This window comes from Blennius ocellaris (genome assembly GCF_963422515.1).
Source record: "Blennius ocellaris genome assembly, chromosome: 6".
Taxonomy (NCBI): domain Eukaryota; kingdom Metazoa; phylum Chordata; class Actinopteri; order Blenniiformes; family Blenniidae; genus Blennius; species Blennius ocellaris.
The window spans coordinates 24,691,208-24,715,166 of NC_137655.1; the positions used below are offsets into that span (position 1 = coordinate 24,691,208).

Sequence of the window (23,959 nt, forward strand, 5' to 3'; positions counted from 1 at the left end):
AGAGATAGAGATATATATAGAGATAGAGATAGAGATAGAGATATATATAGAGATAGAGATAGAGAGATAGAGATATATATAGAGATAGATATATATAGAGATAGAGATATATATATAGAGATAGAGATAGAGATATATATAGAGATAGAGATAGAGAGATAAGAGATATATATAGAGATAGAGATAGAGAGATAGAGATATATATAGAGATAGAGATAGAGAGATAGAGATATATATAGAGATAGAGATAGAGAGATAGAGATATATATAGAGATAGAGAGATAGAGATAGAGATAGAGAGATAGAGATAGAGATAGAGAGATAGAGATATATATAGAGATAGAGATAGAGAGATAGAGATATATATAGAGATAGAGATAGAGATAGAGAGATAGAGAGATAGAGATATATATAGAGATAGAGATAGAGATAGAGAGATAGAGATATATATAGAGATAGAGATAGAGAGATAGAGATATATATAGAGATAGAGATAGAGATAGATAGATATAGATAGATAGAGATAGAGATAGAGATAGATATAAAAAATGTTTCCCACAGCAATGCATCTCCACTTAGGATTTGTGGAAGAATCCCTGAGCGTGAACCTTCTTCAGGGTTTCACATACGGATGTTTTATAGGTGAGATCAAAGACTCTCATGGATGATCCAAACAAGCATCTTTCTGTTATTCTCGCTCATTGGTATTCAAGACAAGGAATGTGAAAAAAGAGAGAATACATTGATCATTAAAATCAGGCAGACCTACTGCTTCAACGGAAAACTATCAAGGTATCGTCATTATTACCCCATTTATGTATAGCCTGCTATGCAAACGTCTGTCGTGATGACAAGCAACACAAGAGGCACCGACACGTTTCCTTCAAATACACTAAGTGTTAGCAAACACTCAATTAATGACGGGAAGCCAAGCCAATCCACGCAGCTCACTTACTCATGCTGAACGCAGCCCCATGGAAAGTTTGCATGTTCTTTAAGATTTTCTAATTCTGCACAAGATGTTTCCAGTTGTTCCGTTTCTTTTGCAGCGTTAAAAAGCCTTGATGTGGCGCGTGACCATACAGATTGGAGTGTTTCAACAAAGAAGAAAAGAAATGCACCTTTGCTCCAGATCACGAATCTTTTCTCGGAGAGGAGCCACAGCCTGACGAGAAAAGAAAGGTGGGATGTTAGAAGAGCACGTCTCTGCTCAGAACACACGACATCAATGCAAGCTAAAACACCAGCATGTAAATGTGTTTTTTCAAATGTAGTATTGATTTATCTGTTGAGCAGACCACCACCAGGACACATACGTTACAGCGTTACCACCCCACCCCACCCCCAACCCCTCCACCACCACCCCCCCACTCTGGGAAAAAGGAAAAACCCAGACATCTGTCAGTTCCTGGTTTGATACAATAATGAATGATTGGTGATCTATATCTCTCACCATCATCATGATACAGTTTCAGCTTCAAATTGATTTCAAAGCATCAGGACTTTACCTGTAGCATCACCACAAAATGTCATATTTCATAGGATAACAAACTCTTTAAACTGGAAGGTTAACCTGATAGCTGGCTAATTATTTTACTGAGCGTCTGAAATATGCGATAAGCTTTGATTCAATAAAACAAGCATGAATATTTGTGTCAGGTAGTGGACTTTTCCACTCTGTCGTCATGTTCCTGCGTGGAAGGTTTCAGTCCAATATATGGGGCTGCTGAAACCATGGAACATTCATTAAAAATAAAACCCAGCCCTCCACTGTCCATCCCTCCATCCATCCCTCCATCCCTCCATCCATCCTTCCATCCCTCCATCCCTCCACCCATCACCCTTTTCTGCTTGTGTAAATGCGATTTCTGTGTGAACGTGGTGTCACTTCTGCATCTGGTCAAAGTCTCGTCCCCTCATCAGCCTCGCAGCATTTCCAGCCACGACGGAGGGTTTGTCTGAAAAGTCCTTCTCTAACTCCTTCCTAGTTCCTAACCTCCTTCCTACTTCCTAACTCCTTATTTGTCCACTTTCCCTTCACCCACAAGGCTTTTATGTAGCAGCCATGATAACGACTGTCTGAGTTCTCAAGAAGCAAAGGAAAGGAGGCTCCATGCTTCCTTTAGAGCCTCCTTTAGGAAACACTGATGCTTCCTTTAGAGCCTCCTTTAGGAAACACTGATGCTTCCTTTAGAGCCTCCTTTAGGAAACACTGATGCTTCCTTTAGCCTAGGAAACACTGATGCTTCCTTTAGAGCCTCCTTTAGGAAACACTGATGCTTCCTTTAGCCTAGGAAACACTGATGCTTCCTTTAGAGCCTCCTTTAGGAAACACTGATGCTTCCTTTAGCCTAGGAAACACTGATGCTTCCTTTAGAGCCTCCTTTAGGAAACACTGATGCTTCCTTTAGCCTAGGAAACACTGATGCTTCCTTTAGCCTCTGAAACACTGATGCTTCCTTTAGAGCCTCCTTTAGGAAACACTGATGCTTCCTTTAGCCTAGGAAACACTGATGCTTCCTTTAGCCTAGGAAACACTGATGCTTCATTTAGAGCCTCCTTTAGGAAACACTGATGCTTCCTTTAGCCTAGGAAACACTGGTGCCTCCTTTAGCCTAGGAAACACTGGTGCCTCCTTTAGCCTAGGAAACACTGATGCCTCCTTTAGCCTAGGAAACACTGATGCTTCCTTTAGCCTAGGAAACACTGATGCTTCCTGTAGCCTAGGAAACACTGATGCCTCCTTTAGCCTAGGAAACACTGATGCTTCCTGTAGCCTAGGAAACACTGATGCCTCCTTTAGCCTAGGAAACACTGATGCCTCCTTTAGCCTAGGAAACACTGATGCTTCCTTTAGCCTAGGAAACACTGATGCTTCCTTTAGCCTAGGAAACACTGATGTTTCATTTAGCCTAGGAAACACTGATGCCTCCTTTAGCCTAGGAAACACTGATGCTTCCTTTAGCCTAGGAAACACTGATGCCTCCTTTAGCCTAGGAAACACTGATGCTTCCTGTAGCCTAGGAAACACTGATGCCTCCTTTAGCCTAGGAAACACTGATGCCTCCTTTAGCCTAGGAAACACTGATGCTTCCTTTAGCCTAGGAAACACTGATGCTTCCTTTAGCCTAGGAAACACTGATGTTTCATTTAGCCTAGGAAACACTGATGCTTCCTTTAGCCTAGGAAACACTGATGCTTCCTTTAGCCTAGGAAACACTGATGCTTCCTTTAGCCTAGGAAACACTGATGCTTCCTTTAGCCTAGGAAACACTGATGTTTCATTTAGCCTAGGAAACACTGATGCTTCCTTTAGCCTAGGAAACACTGATGCTTCCTTTAGCCTAGGAAACACTGATGTTTCATTTAGCCTAGGAAACACTGATGCTTCCTTTAGCCTAGGAAACACTGATGTTTCATTTAGCCTAGGAAACACTGATGCTTCCTTTAGCCTAGGAAACACTGGTGCTTCCTTTAGCCTAGGAAACACTGGTGCAGGACGAGCTTGAGCAGAATCTTCCTCGTTGCTGCTTCATGTCAGTTCAGTGGCATTTTGCGGACTTTTTGGTTTTTGCTACTTTGCAGCTGCTGTGTTTCTACTGGTTCTGGATGCCGACTAAACAAATAATTAAATAGTTTATAAATCATAAACACATAATTACAATTGAACACAGGAGATGGCTATATGGAGGATGATATCACCCCTCAGCCACGATGCTGCACTTTTACATCCAGTCATGACAATAATGGCTGTAAAAGTTGTTGAGATGTTGCAGATGAGACTGGAGATGCTCCAGATGATAAAAAGTGATTCTGTCCTACACTCTTGGCACTTCCTTTTTCAGATTGTGTCTATATATGTATGTATGTGACAGCATTTGAATTCAGATTCATTCTCCTGGTAACAGTAACAATTTTAAATATCTGTCGACATCGTGACAAATCATGTCGGGAGACAAAAATCCCAGTGAATATAGAAGAGCTGTAAGAAAGAACCTTGGAGCCTGGTTCAGCCTCTGGGTGCCCGACATGTAAAAACAAAACGAGATGAAAAAGTGGAAATCTTCAAGAAACAACCCGACCCCAGCTTACAATGAGGTTAAACTAAATAAAACAAAAACCAGGATGAATAGAACAGAGAACGAGTGGCTGAGGTCAGAGAGCACATTACTATTGGGAAACTTTTTTAACTTGGACAAAAACAAAGTTTGATATTATGCCAAATCTTCAATAGTCATCAGCGAACAGAAACAGCAGGTCGGGTCAAACAACATGGTAAAATAGTGGGAACAGAAAAATACTTCCTGTCAAATCAATAAATCTTGAGTGTTGAGTCAAACCATAAAATGATTATATTAGACAAGTAACAATCGATATCAAGATGCATAATACATTTTTTCACTCCTTTGAGTACAAATCCAATGCCTCACCATGTTTTCTTTACCTCAGTTAATGTATTCCAGGGGAGGAAAAGGAACAAGCATACAGCAGAAATCCTTGGACAGGCTAATACACCAGATGAATATGAAGAAAATAGCAGTGTTGAACTTACTTCATCAATTCTCTGTTCGACCTTCATTTCACTATGTTCTTGTATTGATCTGTGACGGAAGACATACAAACACAATAACAGTGAAACAAGATGTGAGCCATAATCCCAAATCAGAGAAAAGAGCTTGTGATTAAACACATGCACTTACAAGACCACAAATCATCCAGCGCCGCCTTTTAACAACAATCAAATATATGAATGAATTAATGAATGAGTTCAAATCAATTTCAAATTAATTAATTCAATCAGTAAAAATGTCGCATGTGACGATGGTCCCAACCGCTGATATGTGCTGTTGCATTCAATTTGTAAAGACCTCGGCTGCACAACCTTTGCATATATTTTGTTTACAACTTTAAGAAAACAGAAAAGCAGCAATGATGTGATGGCCAGCAGCCGTTCAGGGCGTATGGAAGTCAACCTTTGTTGTTAAAGAAACAACCCCGACGAGTCCAGGAAGGTGAATCTCCAAGGACTGCTGAAACATTAGTGACAAGTAGCAGCACCATCTTTTGTTTCTCAGATCTGTTAATGTCTCCACCAATCACACCCACTGATCAGATGTTCATTAATAAGAGTTCTGAGGATTTGGGGATCAAACCATTCATAATTACATGCATTACTCCGCAAAAATAGCACAGTACCCGTGTTTGTAGGATAGGATGGCCGATTGTCTTAGATAAAGTGGACATTGCCATACGAAGATCCTTGTGTCGTGTCTTCTACAAATTAGCAAGGCACACATAATCCTCCATCAACACAATGTAGAAGAAAGCTGGACTCATGATGCCAACCCCCCCCATTCATTCTTCTCCTTGCAGGCTAATAAGCTTTGGCTGTGCAAATCCTTTCCACAGCTTCACTAATTGTACTTTTTGAAGCCGTTTTTCATTGGCTATTTAAAGGACCCAGTCCTCAAGCCAACTCAGCTCATCCCCTTGCAAATTCTCATTTTTAAAGCTTCATCCATTTTAAGGACAAATGTTCCACCGCTGCTTTCGGTACGTTACTCTCTAACAGACAAGACAATCAGCAGGATTTACTTTCAGTCATCATATTGTTATGGCTGATCTGTGGAGCTGGAATCGTCAGCGTGTGACATGAAAGAATGAGGGGAAGTGCCGTCTGTTGAGGTCTCCGGGCATTTAAAAATAGAACACTCGCAACACTAACCAGAGAGTCCACATTCATGAGAATCCCTGTACCTTCTACAAACCAACACATTGGAAGTGGTGGATAATCAATGCCCCTGTGCTTGAAGACGACTCTGAATTCTAATTGGAGAGTTCCCTGCAATGACTCATTGAAGAAAGGACGTACAAGTCTATTGGCTGTTTATGTGTTCTGAGGAGGTAAACACACCAACTGGTTCAGACTCACCTTTAATCGTTTCTAGTTTCATGAGAAACAGCATGTGATGGAATCATGTGTGTCGGAGTAAAGGGCTCTACAATCCTCACTTGTTTAATTTCTAACAGGAGAATGAGTCCAAACTTTTAAAACTGATGACAAAGTTTGGGATTAATGTTAAAACCCTCATCAATGTTGTTGCAACAGAATTCTTGGTAATAGCACCATGAAGATGGCCGAGTTAATCCCAGAACAGTTATAGATGCAAAAGAATCAAAATAATTTGGAATATTTAATTGGTTTTGCACTTCTTAGGATAAGTACATGTATTTAGGAAGTAAGCGGTTGTTGGGCAGTGCAGAAATAATGACACACAGTATAAACCTGAACAGACGATCGCCGTTTATATCTGGCCTGATGAACTTAAAAACAAACAGACACATAAACAACTGAACAATCCTTCATTAGCGTCAATCATATGACATTTATAAAATATATCCGAGTTACAGATTATGGGAAATGTTAAAGATGGAGGATTAGTAAAAGAAATAAAACATACTGTACCTCATGTTTGCATATGTTCCCCAAACAGCTGGAGGAGGGAAAAAAAACACGTCTCATCATCATCATCATCATCATCATCATCATCATCATCATCAAGACTGTAAAGTATGTACAGGTAGCATTCTGCAAGAGCAGAGTAAACTTTGATCACAAATTGTAATACTTATTAATCTTACTTGTATAATTCAGACAGGTTAGAAGGGAAATAATGAGCTCGTTGATTCTGTGAGGTTTCCACTAACGTGAATGAAAAATTCCTCAATATTATGCTTATATTGTATATATTTGCACCACTATAATATCATAACAGATATTCCAAATCCAATGCTGTCAATATGCTAACAATAAGCTATCATGCTGTATTTTGTATTGAAATAGGTCACAGATACAGTATAATATAGAAGGGATGTCAACCAGGTTGATCTTTCCATTGAAACTGAGAATATTTACCCTTGATTCCAATCTCATTGTTTAGAACGCAGTATCAGCCGATTGCATACATTTTCAGATCCCTGCCTACATTTTCTGTGCATATTGAGCTGCAAAGTGGTTTTAAGGGACACAAAATGACATGAAGCTTTGGTTTGATTATTGTGAAACTATTTATCTGGATGTTTGCTTCCACATGCCCTACTGTATGAAATCGGTCAAACTTGCATGTATGCCACGCAGTTCGGTTTAACTGAGTGTCAGAATCACCCCGGCATGCAGTAACATGGAGTAAACATAGGTGCTCCAGATGGATGTAGTTAAAAGGTCAGTTATTATAGAAGTCATGATGGTATATGATGATCCAGATCCAGCAGTCACATGGTTAAAGACCAGACTTTATAGCCGTTTCTCCACCGCACAGAAGGTGCAGGGACGGAACGGAGCCTTACGGTGCGGTACGGCAAAGCGTAGCCGGAGCCAAATCCGGTGCCCGTTTCCACCGCAGAAAGTAGGTTAAAAAGTAGGCGGGGCTTAGAGCTCCTCAGATATGTGGCGTTACAACAGTCGTCTCAGCCTGGCGGCAGATCTGGACCTTTTGAATCCTCTGTTGTTGTTTACATCCTCCACTTTGCACTAGTTCCGTGTTGGTCCAGAGAGAGTGAACGCTCCGGTGACTTGCCCCGCCCCCGAGCCCCGCCCCCGAGTCCCTCGGCTGGCGGCGGCACAGAGCCCCGTGGTTGCGCTGCACCGGGACACGGGAGCCCTGAGCTTTCTGCTCAAATACCGGAGCAGCCACTGCGGCATTGATCGCGCTCCGGCAGCTCCTCGCCGGAACACGGAGGCTCCGAGCGTCTCTTTGCATCGTGTCCGCGGTCCGTCCCCGCACCACGCCTTCTGCCCGACCACCGCCAGCGCGATGCATCGCGTCTGAGCTTTCTGTTCAAACGCGATATAGCGGCACTGACCGAGGTTGAACAGAACGCTGACCGCTGCTGCATCGCGTTTGAACAGAAAGCTCAGACGCGATGCAAAGACACACCCAGCATGGCGCACTGGCATGGCACACCACCGGCACGGCGCACCACCGGCACGGCGCACCACCGGCACGGCGCACCAGCACGGCGCATCCCCGGCACGGCGCACCGGCAGCGCAACCGGCAGCGCAACCGGCAGCGCAGACTCGATGCTGCAAACAGAAAGCTCTCAGTGCGATGCAAAGTCCCGAGCCCCGGCCTCTCCCTGCCTCACATCTGCTCTTTTCAACAACCAACATGAAAGTTGAGCAGCAAAGAAAAGAAAAAAAAAAAAAAAACATCCAGCTGATACATTAAAATATTGAGGGTGTCTCGTAAATCACTGACCAATCAGCCGACGGCTCCTCAAGCTCAGGCACACGTCATACTCATCACTGACTATTTATCAGTTTGAGGTTTAAGCTCTTAAGAAGGCATATTTGCCAACCTGGAGGACTATGATCAGTGGAAGCTTTTTAACCTGCTGCTCAGAGTTAACGTCAATAAGCAGGACCTTGGCAGAACCACACCCTGAGGAGCAAAGCAGATACTGTACAGCATTCCTTTAATACAAACAATAGGTAAAACAGTGAATTGATAAATCATAAACTATCAAGGCAGTTGAGTAAAATCACAAAATTACTTGATAATCATTGCCCATTATTTTGTGACTTTGGTAGTTGAACATAAAAGATCAGACACACTGTAACTGCATCAGTACATGTTAGGTTATGTCCTTTACTTTATGCTGTTCATTGGTGTAAACAGCCTTCATGGATCATGTAATACAGCATACCAAGGCAAAGAAAGGAACACGACAAAGGCCCCCGACGACTCCCAAAGGAACAAAGACAAAGTTCAGTTGCTGAAGAATGTTTTCAGAAATACATTTTCCTGAACTCTTTCAGATGTTCAACTGGTTTTAATGCAGGTTTTAACCGCAGGAGTGATGCGTTCAGGGACATCATGTAATTCCGCTGCGTGCGACACGCTAACGAGGCGCGGCCCTCACACAGTAGCGAGGCTACATGATTAAAATATGACTAATACATTCATTAGTGAGCTGGAATGCGTGTGCGCAGCAGACGGTAGTGAGTAAATAGACGCCACGCTCAGCCCTGTCGCGGACCATAACAAGAAAAATCTCGCCAGTCAGTTGATTTCACCTGGAAGTACACCTGTGTACTCCACCTAGTGCATTTGTTGACATGCTTTGAAACTGCGCAGGGGCAAAGAGTGCAGGGGAATGGGTGTTTAACACCGTACGCGCCCCATAAAACTGCGTACTGAACCACTGTTACGCTGAAAGACGGCCGACGTCACGGCCCTAAGCACAGCTTCAACTTCACTACTGACCGCTATGCTGAAATGCGCATAAAATGCAGACATTTTTGATGGGAACACAATCATTTTTGCTCTAACATCATGTGGCAATAAATTCCATATAGTTGGACACCTTGTATATTTCTGCTCTTAATGGCACCACAGTTTTAAATAACAAGCATTCATCAGATCACTTGTTTTCCATGTGCTGCTGTTGTTTAGGTGCTGACAATGAACATGCAGAGGACACTTCTCAGGAGTCCTTTCTCTGCCTACAAGAGGACAATCAACATGTGGAGAAAACAGTCACAACATTGTGCCGATGGCTCCACTGTGAAGGCCGTCTTGTGCTTGACGCACAGGCCTAATGTGCAGAATTTAAGACGGAATCACCATGAGCGAATGTGTGCGCCATTTATACTACATGCCGCTTCTGCTCCCAAGCTGCAGGGGGCAGTGTTCCGCAAACCCACTTCCACCACGCTACCAAATCAGAGCAGTAGAAGTGGACTTCTTCTCAACACCAGCAGGTGATTCCTGCTAGTGGAGGGCGGAGCAGGACACAGCAACTTGTTGGACACTGGCCGTCACTCCGCTGCAACTTCAGCTGGAAATGAACTGAAATGATTCTTTCTGAGTCAACAGAGACGAACTCTGGCAGGACGACGTGCTTAGAAACGCTCTGCTGGAGAGCACTGAGGAAAATATAAGACTTTATTAAATTAGCAATTCTACACCGTTTTTAATGCAGGTCAATTTATTGATCAAGTGACGTTTGTCAAAAACAAAGAAAATAAGATATCAAGAAAAGAAAGTAAAAATAACTCATATCTGTGTTGGATTTTTAACTGAGACATCAGCTCCAATATATCTGCCTGAACAGCCTCATAAAGCCGCTGCTCCTTAGTTTTGGTCTGGATCATTTCCAGTATGTCAGCAACAACTGTGAGATTAAATCAAAGGTGCCGGTCCGATGATGCTCAAGTGCTGTAAAGGCCAATCCCCCAGTGGGAAATAGCCAATCACATAAAAACATATTTGAATGAATTCTTGGGGAAAAACAAGATCCTATAGGAATCGACCAGGGACCTAATAACATACCAGAAGGGGTCACTACACCAGACGACAGTGACTGCATGTGGAGTTCCCTCAAGTTCTGAACAGTGAACCACTCAGTTTGATCTGTTCCATTTAATTGTCACTTTGAATTAAAATGTTCTCTCAGTTGTAATCTGACACTGAAGTAAATCGGCATCTATGAGTCAAATCTTGTGTTTTCAGTGTGGATGTGCAGCTTTGTGCTTTTTGACTCTTTAAAACCAAGTCTTCAGTCTTCCTCGTCCTCAGATCCACCTTTTTTTCTGCACGTCTCCGTCCACGTAACCCAAAAAATTTGGAGGCGCATGGAGCGGTGACGTGTTGCATGAACAGGGGCGCGGCGGCTGAAATGATGCAACTCAGCCATGCGGAGCCTCAAGCAGAAAGCAGCCTTGAGGCTGCATGACTGAGTGGAAAAACAAGCTGTACCATCACTGGGAGCGGTTACCATGAGAGACGACGTCCTACAACTCGTGGAAAACGCCTGCTCTCATGGCCCCGCCCCTACCGCTCTCACGGCCCCGCCCCTACCGCTCTCACAGCCCCGCCCCTACCCGCTCTCACGGCCCCGCCCCTACCCGCTCTCACGGCCCCGCCTCTACCCGCTCTCACGGCCCCGCCCCTACCCGCTCTCACGGCCCCGCCCCTACCCGCTCTCACGGCCCCGCCTCTACCCGCTCTCACGGCCCCGCCCCTACCCGCTCTCACGGCCCCGCCACTACCGCTCTCACGGCCCCGCCTCTACCCGCTCTCATAGCCCCGCCTCTACCCGCTCTCATAGCCCCGCCTCTACCCGCTCTCATAGCCCCGCCCCTACCCGCTCTCACGGCCCCACCCCTACCCGCTCTCACGGCCCCGCCCCTACCCGCTGCACCCCTACTTGAACTCATGGATGCATAAAACATGTTTCAACCAAAAGTCCACCTTCGGCCATCGTGTGCCTCTTTTGCCGTGTTGTGCTCAGCCCTGCCTCAGAAGAACACTTGAATGATCAGGGAGACAACGTGAACACACAGATGAATATTGAAGCCCAGAGCACCCTTTAATTATATTTTAATTAATAATAGTGTAACTTCCCACAATGTATAATCTCATACTGGATTGTCATTGATTTCTTTGAAACACAGTCCAAAAATGTTTAATGTGACTCATTGAGATCTCTGACCTTTAAATACGGTGACTCTTTCAGATAATGTCAGATAAGCCTAAAGTCGTGTTAATCATATAGTCCGTGGGCCAAAGCCGGCCTGCCAGAGGGACCAGTCCAGCCTGGGACACGGCTGTGGAAAGGCATTGTTGCATTTTCATTTGCTGCAGCATTGAAAGAGACATTTCACTGTATTTTGGACCAGGACACATTTAGAATTGGCATGATGCTGAAATTTTACTCTTTATATTACTCAATTTTACTGTAGCAGTGCTCCTTCTATTTGCTCCAACTCACACCAGCTGTAAGTTGATTATTTTTTCCATCACATGTCCATCTGCACACATTGTCACCAGCAGCGTTTCAGAAACAGACCAGCTTGTTGACTTTGTCTTTTCCCTCTTGATATTCATGAATTTTGTTCTAAATTTGAGATGCAAAATTTTAAATATGGGGTAAAATGGTTTGTTAATCACAGTAAATTCACGTAATTGTGCCATTAACTAATAAAATAAACGTAATTAATTGACAGTTGTAAATATTTCTGTCAATTAATTACAGGACGTAGGAGGCCTCGGGGCAGACCTAGGACCCCTGGAGGGACTATGTCCCTCTGGTAGTAGGCCTCGGGGTAGACGTAGGACACCCTGGAGGGACTATGACTCTCTGGTAGTAGGCCTCGGGGTAGACGTAGGACACCCTGGAGGGACTATGACTCTCTGGTAGGAGGCCTTGGAGTAGACGTAGGACACCCTGGAGGGACTATGTCCCTCTGGTAGGAGGCCTCGGGGTAGACGTAGGACACCCTGGAGGGACTATGTCTCTCTGGTAGGAGGCCTCGGGGTAGACGTAGGACACCCTGGAGGGACTATGTCCCTCTGGTAGGAGGCCTCGGGGTAGACGTAGGACACCCTGGAGGGACTATGACTCTCTGGTAGGAGGCCTCGGGGTAGACGTAGGACACCCTGGAGGGACTATGACTCTCTGGTAGGAGGCCTCGGGGTAGACGTAGGACACCCTGGAGGGACTATGACTCTCTGGTAGGAGGCCTTGGAGTAGACGTAGGACACCCTGGAGGGACTATGTCCCTCTGGTAGGAGGCCTCGCGGTAGACGTAGGACACCCTGGAGGGACTATGTCTCTCTGGTAGGAGGCCTCGGGGTAGACGTAGGACACCCTGGAGGGACTATGTCCCTCTGGTAGGAGGCCTCGGGGTAGACGTAGGACACCCTGGAGGGACTATGACTCTCTGGTAGGAGGCCTCGGGGTAGACGTAGGACACCCTGGAGGGACTATGACTCTCTGGTAGGAGGCCTCGGGGTAGACGTAGGACACCCTGGAGGGACTATGTCTCTCTATGACCTGGGAACTCCTTGGGATTCCACCAGAAAAGCTGGAGGAAGAGTCTGGGGAAGGAAGTCTGGACAACCCTGCTCAGACTGATGCCTCCAGGACCTGGCCTGGATAACCAACAGATGATGGATTGATGGATGGATGGATGGATGGATGGATGGATGGATGGATGGATGGATGGATGGATGGATGGATGGATGGATGGATGAAATTCGCAGCACACAACTGCACAGCACACGGAAACATAGTTAATCACTATTCGGTCAGTCTTTTGCAAGATGTATGTTCATGTAGACGTTGCGATACAAGTACATTTGTGATGTATTGTGCAATACTAGATATATTTTACATGCTCAGATTTGCTGCTCATCCCTCATGTGCTGTTTGCCTGTGAATGTGGTCTCATTAAAAAGAATATTAGGAAAATATGCAATTCAAGTTATATGAGTTGATATGAACTGTATGCATTTTCAGGTTAGCGAGAACAGATCATCAAAACATAATGACAGTCACCTTCTGGATTGTCACTGAATGACTTCACACAGCTTCAAACAACTTGACCATCTGACAAACACATTCCCTGACGACTCCTGCTCTCCGTAGAATGCTGCTCAACATGCCTGCAGGTTATGTCCTGGATTTACTCCAAGACTTTGAACAGCCATGTAGTATGGAAAGGCTTTCACTTCGTTCATTTATAGCGGTGTTTGAACTAACTCATTCCATTAAACATTCCGAGATGTGTCAACAGACAAACGGTACCAACACCATCCTCGTCTTCCATTCTTCATCATTACGACCTGAAACAACTAACAGGTGCTGTGCTGATACTGGCTTTGCTCTGCTGATTTTCACACCACTTGGCCGAGTTGACAGCTCCACGCTCAGCTGCAGCTGTTGGTCAATTAATCAGCTGATTGAAATAAGTGCTGGCGGCAGACGACCTCCATCCAGCCATCCCTCCATGTGTAAAGGGCAAAGCGCACGTGATCTTATGGAAACACTGGGAAATGTTGCTTTTGAGCTTAATAAAATGATGTTGTGTGTAAAACATGAAGTGACGGCTTCAGCTTGGGCCTCTTTTGGTCTGGATGGTTTAATGTCTATTAAAACATGGATCTGGCCACAGAGGAACAATACATTGAAATACTTCTTTACATGGCAGCTGTCACTTTAGAAAGCGCACCGCAGCAGGCGATAGCCACACAGCTTATTGATCAGGTAATAGACTCTTCATTATGTTCACTATGGCTCCGGCCCCGTCTCTGTGTAAACGGGGGAAAACACAACTTTTTTGAAATGCTGCAGTCGCACATGCATACTATGGCTGTAGTAAATACTTCTTCTGCACATGTGCAATTAGAAGGACAATCAAATCAATGGTGAACTCCAGAGACGTGACTCCAGTCCATCATCTGCAGGGACTTGGTAGTTTGATTCTTGCGTGACGGTAATAACAATCTGACATACGAATGTCCGTGTTCTCACCCTTGTCAATGTTTATAGTGTATTGTTCTTGACACACGTGTGTGTGGTTTCATTGCAATCCAAATAACACCCACTAGTGGCCCAACATGAAAACAACATTGTTCACAGAATGTTGTTGTGTAAATGCAAACTCTTTATGGAGCAAACAGCTATAAACAATGCATTTTCTATTGAAACATTGTGTAAATGGAACCTGATAATAAAATTACAACCCCAGAGGACACAGAGAGAAAAGCCATCAATAAAGTACAAATAACTAATTCCAATGTGTTCATTCAATGGCATAATCATTTTGCAGATCTGCACTTTTTTTCTGTATAATGATTTCAACAATGAGGTCTAGACAATCATTTATCTTGCATAGAGTAGATGACACTGTGATACCAATGAGGCTGCGAGTCACTTGTCTTGTAACACTCCAGTCACTACATGTCAAACAACAAATTTAGCAATTTGCTCAATAAAAATTGCATAGATTTCCCTCGTCATTTCACTTCCAATAGAGAAATGCCTACAGCAGTGCAGCAGTGTTTGTTTTGAGCCTAAGTCCATCATGTTAATGTAAACAGATGAGCATTGCAACACCCGGCGTTAAATATTTGAAGACAACCGCCTGGAGATAAACAGTTGGTGGTTTTAATTCTCCACTCATGTGGTATTAAACCACATGCAGCAAAGCAGAGCACTGTGCAATTATATCAATAGAAAAGAGTGCCACTCAAACCAGAATGATCGAGAGTGACGTCACGGTGGAGATGGAGATGTGACATTAATGTTAGTTTAATCCCACTGTTTTAATACAGATAACTAGAAACTGTTGCAGCATTTATGCAGAGTAGCTGCAGTCTGCTACGTACACAACGAGACCGTTGTCTGACACAATGAGTGACGAAAATATACAAATCTTTTCAACAGCCTCTTTATGTATGTCTACATATTCACATTTCTAAAATGCATACATACATACATACATGTATCGGCGTTTTAGTGTCACATCAAATAAACATCTGATAATGTCTAATATCTGATTTTTAACACAAAGACACACTGATTCGATAGACAAATATTCAAGCTGGTAAAAAGCTTTAACTGCATCTGGAGGATGGAAACTCAGGACTCGGTCAAGTCTGATGGCATGAAAGCTGAGAATCACAGGGACATGGTCTCAATCGCCATCATGTCAGAAAAATACTGAGAAACATGTTGTTTTGTGTTCACTCTTAGTAAAGTAGTGAAGTAATATTCACAGAGACTTGATGTATTTTCTTTAAAAAAAATCCTAATTGAGAAAATGACTGTACTAATGAAGTGCTGGGTCACTAATTCACCTTGTTGAAAACACTTGATTGGCTCCAGCTTCATCAGTAACATCAGCTGATCTGCCCATCCAGGAAGTGAAGTAATGGCAGGACTGTAACTAGGAAACCTGTTTCTGGTCTGCAAACTGTTGACCTAAAATATAAATGTAGGTTATCAATACCAATAAGGGTCAGTATTCCTGAAAACACGTGATATTCATGTAGGTGGTTGCATCACCATCTTCAATTTGCTTGAGCAAATTTGTGGTGGAAGATAGTAACAAAATCACATTGTACACAAAATTTCAGAGCTTTAGCTCAAATAGTTTTTGAGTATTAGTATTTTAGAGAAATCATAGTTTACCCCTAAAATGGTCAAGAAAATCCTCTGAGGTATTTTTTGAGTTTTTAAATGCATCTGAATCAGCCTACAGACCCCACAGCTGCACCAAACTTGCTCCAGAGAGAGGACTCATGCTTGTGATGTTATAGCACAACTCCCAGCTTTATATCTTCTCTCAAAACTTAATGACAGCGTGTCAAAAATGCCTAAAATGAAGAAAATCCTACTCGCGAGTAGGGTTTGAGGCCTTAATTTGACTAGAAATGAAACAATTTAAGGTTTAGGAACACTTGGCCCCCACTCTAAACAACCTTGTGCACATATAGAATGAACAGGAACTTTTTGGAGACAATAACTGAGGAGATATCCAAGGTGGAATTTTGAACCCCACAAAAAGTGACCGATTTTCAAGAAGCCAGAATGAACTGATGCACAGGTTGTAGAGGACTGTGGCTTTGCATAGGAACTCATCTATCCTTTATCTAAAAGCACACAATCAGCCATCTTCCTTCCATGAGGGGATTTGATTTGAACTTTGCTTCTTGAAACTCATGAAGATGAGACAAGGAAATACTTCAGTAAAATATGAAGCCCAACCCGAGCAATAAAACTGACTGAACTTAGACGCATGGAAATAACAACAACTTTATGGACAATGTAAATTACGAAAGTCAAAAAGAAGGTCAACGAGTCTGGTGGCTGCTTGCATTGAACATTAACGACGCGTGAATATAATGCTGCAGAAATATGTGCAGCGCACCTATTTGTAATTGCAGGTTATCCAAAGTCAAACGTCCCAACATGAAGATGTTTTTCAAGTCACTCTGAAGAAGGCGGCTTGAATATAGAAAATTAAATGACAACATGGAAACTGAGCAATGGAATTAATGAACAAAAGCTCCTTTCGGTACAAAGACACTGAGGCAGGTACAACAACAGGAAAAAATGCTTTCAGCTGAAGGTTCTGAGGGTCTTGGTGTTTAAGCAAGATGTGTCCTACAAAGCGTGATTAACATAACCCAGGATCCGTTGTCTGGATTGACAAAGTGTAACTACAAAGCTGGTTATCAACTCGGTTATCCAACCCAAGCATCTCCAATGGTGATCAGTGCGTGTTCAGGTAAAAGGGGGCGGAGCTGGCAGCCTCTGCTCAATGACCAACCCTACATAATGGAGGAGCAGACAATCCTCCACACAAGTAAACAATTCAAACTCGCTATCCAGGCCAAAAGCAACACTTCCACAGCAAAAGCCAAGAAGGACAGCTGGCAGAAAACTAACAACCCTGCTAATGCATGACTTGAGAGATTACACAATGCCTCTTCATCGAACAATACAGATGGACAGCATTGATCACTGATCAATCAATTTCACTTTAGTACGGGACAGATGTTTCGGGCAGAGCTTCCTCGCTGCTATTCATTTAGTTTATATTTTCTATTGAGTTGCTTTGAGCCCCCCCCCCCCCCCCCCCCCCCCTCCCATGTAAACGCCGCATTTTGTGTTGGACTATTTATTCCCCAATATGACGGCACAAGTAGTTGGATGTTCCATCAAGTCAAGTCTGTGCAGTTACAGCAGATGTTACCATGAAGCTATTTATTACAAATGGAGTGGAGCTAAACAGACCAGGGAACAAGTGAAGAACAAGTGAATTGATCAATGTCAAGGCCTTATCTGGACTGCATATATACCATCTCCCAGGTGGACCAGGCAGGATCTTCTAAGTGGGGCGGGTCATTTTCAAAGAGATGGGATTAGTAGTTACCCCATTGAGAAGTGACCCAACCAGAGGGCCCTGACCCCCACGCAGGTGCACCCAAGATTCACAGGGGCCGCAAATCTCTTTTAATATCAAGGAGTATAACGATGTATTGTGTTTTAATAATAGATGAGTCAGCATTTACCCAATTTATGTCACAAAACTATTGAATTTAACACAAAGTGTATTACCTCAAAAGAATATTGAAATATATTCAGGATTTAACCAGTCTGAACGTGAATATCCTGCCGGTAGTTCACACAAAGGTAAGCTAACAAAGGAAGCAGCACAAGAAGAAAATGCAAAAGAGGAAGGTGAACAGGCCTAAAGGCCTGTTTACACCTGGTGTTTACGTACGTTTTTGGGTAATCCGATTACAAGTGGCAAGACTCAAAGACAAGTGTGAACAGGCACCAACGCACGTTCAGTCAAAGCGCTTTGCGAGGTGGTCTGGGACACATTTGACCAGAGGCCCCGTGGTGTGGACGGTCCTGCAGCAGCTCCATTTGCACTGCAGTTTAAGGCAGCGAGCCTCCGGACGCTCAAGCTTCAGAAAACAGCCCTTGCTGAAAGCATCGGACTTATGTGTACAGTAGAACCTGGGACTGGGGACCCGGTAAGAACGACCGTCAACATACCTTACTGAGTGCAGAGCCTCCAGCAGCACTGAGCTGCTGTGATGTTTACTTCAGTCACACATGAGGCCTCTGGACCCAAACCGCCACAAAAAAGCTCCAATCAAGCGGTTATATAGGATTAATAGGACTTTATTTTTACATTTCACTGTTGAGATTACTGCCATTTATAGAACTTGCAAAACTCATCCTGTACACTGTGGCCACAACAAATACTTTCAAGTGTAAATTCAAAGGTTATTATTGCATTATTATCACACTTCCAGTTCTTGGCTTCACAAGTTCAATTTTATTTAGCATTTATTTTGTATACCTGTGTGTGTGTGTGTGTGTGTGTGTGTGTGTGTGTGTGTGTGTGTGTGTGTGTGTGTGTGTGTGTGTGTGTGTGTGTGTGTGTGTGTGTGTGTGTGTGTGTGTGTGTGTGTGTGTGTGTATATATATATACATATTAAATTGGTTTAGTTATGTGCCTTTAAATAAGTATGTTTCTTCCATAACTGTTTGGTTTGTTCATTTTCAACTATTCCCTCAATTTATCACATCACAATGTAGTATTTAGCTGTACACGGTGTAGTATTTAGCAGTACACAATGAAGTATTTAGCAGTACACAATGAAGTATTTAGCAGTACAGTGTAGTATTTAGCAGTACACGGTGTAGTATTTAGCAGTACACGGTGTAGTATTTAGCTGTACACGGTGTAGTATTTAGCAGTACACGGTGTAGTATTTAGCAGTACACAATGAAGTATTTAGCTGTACACGGTGTAGTATTTAGCAGTACAGTGTAGTATTTAGCAGTACAGTGTAGTATTTAGCAGTACACAGTGCATTAGAATGCACCATTTAAGGGGCCTGAACCCGCTGATGAAAAAAATCCTAGAGGAAACACTGGATTGTTTATATGCATCTTAACTCTGAGGACAATTACAGCAACAGAGTTGCACTTTTGACAACATATATAATGTCTGCAGTCATTTTTGGGTGCATTGAGAACATTTTTTTATTTTTTTTTTTAAATCGAATCTTGATTTTTTTTTCTGCAATTGTAGATTTTTTTCCGACGCCAAATTGCCGAGCCTTACAATAGTGCTTCTTGTTTAAGAGACTATGCTGTTTTTAGTGAAACAGTATTTTAAACTTTCTCAAGAAATTTGAGAAAAGAACGTCGATGTTCCGTTCCTGGGGGTCTGCAGAGTCACGGTGCCTTATCGGGGTCTGGCCAGAGGATATCTACAGCCGCTGTTCCACCGCAGAACGTGGCGGAGCGGCGCCGAGCGGGAGGTTACGGTACGGCAAAGCACACCCAGGACCCACTCTGGTTCTGGTCCGTCCACAGGAAGTAGGGTAACAATGTAGGCGGGGTTATGAAGGACTGGGAGACGCTGCAGTGAAGAACATGAAGCAGCCGGCGGCCGTCAAGTCCTTCTATTGGGACTCAGGTTCAACTTTCTCATTGTGAACAGCAGCACCAGCTCCTGCTGAAGCTCCGCCTCCTGGTCCTGAGAGGAGGAGCTCCTGCTGAAGCTCCTCCTCCTGGTCCTGAGAGGAGGAGCTCCTGCTGAAGCTCCTCCTCCTGGTCCTGAGAGGAGAAGCTCCTGCTGAAGCTCCGCCTCCTGGTCCTGAGAGGAGGAGCTCCTCCTGAAGCTCCTCCTCCTGGTCCTGAGAGGAGGAGCTCCTGCTGAAGCTCCTCCTCCTGGTCCTGAGAGGAGAAGCTCCTGCTGAAGCTCCGCCTCCTGGTCCTGAGAGGAGGAGCTCCTGCTGAAGCTCCGCCTCCTGGTCCTGAGAGGAGGAGCTCCTGCTGAAGCTCCTCCTCCTGGTCCTGAGAGGAGGTACGGTCCGTACCATACTGCTACGGTCTTTAAGGTTCAGGTTTCCACCGCAAGAATCTGGGATTTTCTGGAAACAACGGCTCCAAAGGTTGACGCCCCCCCCCCCCCCCCCCCCCCACCCCCTCCATCGGGGTACCAGGACCATGGAACGGGTCTGATTTTGAGGCACTGTCTGCTGATTGGTCAGTGATTTACTACACGCCCTCAACATTTGAATATGTCGGCTGGATGAATCCTCCGTTGTGAACATATTGAGCTTTTCACCGGGGAGCACCACGGTCTGTCTTCGCAGCGCTTTGTGCTACAGAAGTCAGCGGGAGGCACCCTGCTGGGCTCTGAGCCGCTGGGAATGACGTGACCGGGGCCGGCCAGCCTTCACTCTCTCAGAACCAACACGGAGCTCTGTGGCTGCAAAAAGGAAACGTTAACTAAACAGCTAGTGCAAAGCGGAGGATGTAAACAACAACAGAGGATTCATAAGGTTACTGTTGCAACGTCACATATCTGTGGAGCCTACATTTTAACCTACTTTCTTTGGAGTGAATACGCACTAGATTTGGCTACACTTTGACGTAGCGCTCCATTCTGTCCTGCACTTCTCCTTCGGTGGACACCAGGCTTAATAATTGCACGCCTCCATTTAGCAGAAGTGATGGAGTGGTAGTAACAATCCAATTTCAAGTGGTTAGCCCAAAACTATGATATGGATAATAGTAAACAGTCTGCCTCAGGACTCTGATCACCCAAATGCATGTTGATGTCGGTATAAACGAGCCCTGAAGGGAGAAAACAAAGGGTACCAAAGAAGTTGGATAGCATATGGCAGGCATCACCAAATGGTGGACCGCGGTCTGCTTCTGTTCGGACCCGTGACTCGATAAAGACGATAAATTCACGAGAATAGATCATTTCCATGCAGCATTTTCCCGCCGGTCGCAGCAATATATTGCGGGCGCTGCTACTCCAGTTATTACGACAATAGCTACACTCAGTTGAGCCAATGAAATGGATTGTTTACCCTGCAGCCAGGCAGCAGAGCAGAGAGGAGACCGTCGCGACAGCATGGCTGCTCCAAAACAAGGAAGGTCGATGTGGAGAGCCGGAGTTTTAAGGACGAATGGACGGAGAAATGTATGTTCATTCTTCCGGCAAGCAGCTCAAAACCAGTGTGCCTCATATGCTCCGAAACTGTGGCGCTAATTAAAAGTGGCAACGTGAAGCGCCACTACGAAACGAAGCACAGCGCTTTTGAGCAAAGTTTCCCCCTGAAGTCCGAGCTGAGGGCAAAATAACGGACCTGCAAGCCCAGGATGACAGGTCCACCCGACTACATTTACAGCCCAGCAACGTGCAAACGAATGTTCTCTGAAGGTATCGTGGGTTCTAGGGCCGCATAAAGAAACTTTCAGTGACGGGACAGTTGTGAAGGAGTGCTGAACAGCGCTTGCTGAGACATTATTTGAGGGAAAACAAAAAGAAGACATGTGTGAAAAAATCAACTGACCCTGCTACGTTTTGGCTCCAGATTGTGTCTGAGAGTTCCCTGGTCTGACCACCTTCACTATGTTTGGATCAACATACAGCTGTGAGGCAGCTTTTTCCACAATGAACATGATCAAAAACAAACAGCGTTCTAGGCTCACCAGTGAACATCTTCATATCTGCATGAGAATGGCACTGACTCCATTCCAACCAAGATTGAGGTTACTGGCAGAGCAGCCACATTCCCATTTCTCTCATTAAGTTAAACTGAATAATTAAATGAGAAAAGATGTTGTTCAATAGTGAGTTTGCTTTATTTCCCCTTAAAGAGCCTCTTTTTATTTATTGTTTTCTGAAGCTGCAATTTTTTTTTTACTTGACCAGTTGGCTTTCTTTTTTTTTAGGCGAGGACTTGTTTAATTTAAAAGAAAGATGGCTTATTTGGCTATGTTTGCACTTTTTTATGTATTTTATTCTAAGGTTCCCTTCTCTTTCATCTGAAATAAAAGCTTTACATTTATTTGCCTGGTACAACATTTATTGATGGTAAAAGAGCTCGCTATGGACTCAGTTAAACTTTTCCTGCATTTAAAACTGACAATAAACATTTTTTAAACGAACCATATGAAGTTTTGGACATGGGGGAAAGCTATAAGACACAAGCTGGACCTTGGTCCGGACCTTTTACTTGGAGGAAATTTTAATAACTGGACCTGTGTGACTTTTAATTGAATACCCCTGGCATATGGTTTGAGAGGAATTATACAATTCGACAGAATTCAAGCTGAAGGCATCTTTTGAGGTGCATGGAAGTTTGAAATTAAAACCAAGTGGTTCATCTTCAGGAAACATGAACTGTATTTTACATACAGTGTTATTGAGGTGCCTTCAGTGTTTTACACAGTTGCACAGGGTGCGTTGTTACTGTGAAGAATCAAATAAACAGCAGCTGTTTTTACTATACTTCCTTTCATGAGATGTACAAAAACACACATAAATCAATGTACTTACAGGCAATGTAGGCGACCAACGCGAGGGCAAAGAGGAGCTTCATCATTCTTCTGTTTAAGCTTGATATCATCCAGACGAGCCGCTTCATCTCCAGCTCACCGCGACTGGACCAGGAACCGAATGACGTTCAAGTCCCGCTACCGCATTTTGACCCACAATCGATCATTTCCTCCTTGGAGTTTGCTCTTGGAGTTGTGTCGGATAATTACGCGTGCTGGCAGCGACTTGGCACCATTAGTCCATGTTAAATGTTAACAGAGGACCGGGACGAGCTCTGCTACGTCGACAGGACGGGCTTACGTGGCCGGCGGCGGACTCAGGTGGCAGGCGACACGGTGGACTCGCGCTCAACGCAACGCTCATGTTTCAGCGCCATTCGTCGCCTGCCCTAAAACACGACCGGCGCCGTGCACGCTGCCCCCCGGGAGTCGGTTTCATGGACGTGCGTCTTGTGAAAACAGCCACAAACTCCCGTCCCGGTAAACATATGTCAACCCCGACGGCTAGCCGTTAGCTTCGCGCGAGCTCCGTCTGCTAGCAAGCTGCTAAGCTGAAAACGGCATTCGTAGATGTCGCTACAAATAAATAACAGCCGAGAATCGAGCCTGGCATTTATAGCTACCTGGGTGCCACAAGAATACAGTGTCCGCTTCGTTTAAAGGTGAAAACTGTACACATGTCTTGAGTTGGGCCGAGGAAGGAACCCTGCCGAGCGATCTGTCGGCGCTCGATTGAGCAGTCTGAGACTCCGAGTTTCCCCGCAACTGTGTGACGTCACTTCGAGTTAAACAATACAGCTTTTATTTCGATATAATTCCGCCAAGATTGCTATCCTCGGCGGGCGTTTTCATATATTATATTGTTCTGCCGTTTTTTAAAAACTGACAAAAGATCCCTTCAAAGCAGGTGACAATGGCACTCATTGAGGAGATGACAAGAGATTAAAGGAGATCAGCATCCGTTGCCAGGGAGACGCTAAAATCAAAATAGAGGCAGGCACACCAAATTTCATATGGAATTTTCTAGTTATTATAATATCACATTACCAAGACTAATTGAGTTGTGTGATACTTTAACGAGTTCTTTGTTTTTCAAGAAAGGGTTCATTCACACCAGCAAATTCTACAGTTTAAACTTTTTTATTCTCTCAGTTACCATGAATTATATTTGTTAAAGGGTTAAATCAATTCAACAGATATAATATTTAGAATAAAATAGATTTGGTATCGTTACACAATGCACAAGGGGATTGGAGAGCAGTTCCTCTCATGGTGCAA

At 44.1% G+C, this 23,959-nt stretch overlaps 1 protein-coding gene across 2 annotated transcripts in view; it reads right to left on the reverse strand.

The window, feature by feature from the left end:
- Nucleotides 1-23,394, reverse strand: part of uxs1 (UDP-glucuronate decarboxylase 1) — a 70,222-nt gene extending 46,828 nt beyond the window's left edge. For both annotated transcript variants that reach the window (XM_080497580.1, XM_080497581.1), the window contains exons 1-4: nt 22,683-23,394; nt 6,467-6,494; nt 4,553-4,601; nt 1,122-1,165 (exon numbers count right to left, since the gene is read on the reverse strand). In XM_080497580.1, coding sequence (XP_080353706.1) covers nt 1,122-1,165; nt 4,553-4,601; nt 6,467-6,494; nt 22,683-22,770 — 209 coding nt within the window. In that variant the 5' untranslated portion in view covers nt 22,771-23,394. The remainder of the gene's footprint in view (nt 1-1,121; nt 1,166-4,552; nt 4,602-6,466; nt 6,495-22,682) is intronic.
- Nucleotides 23,395-23,959: the final 565 nt, after the last annotated feature.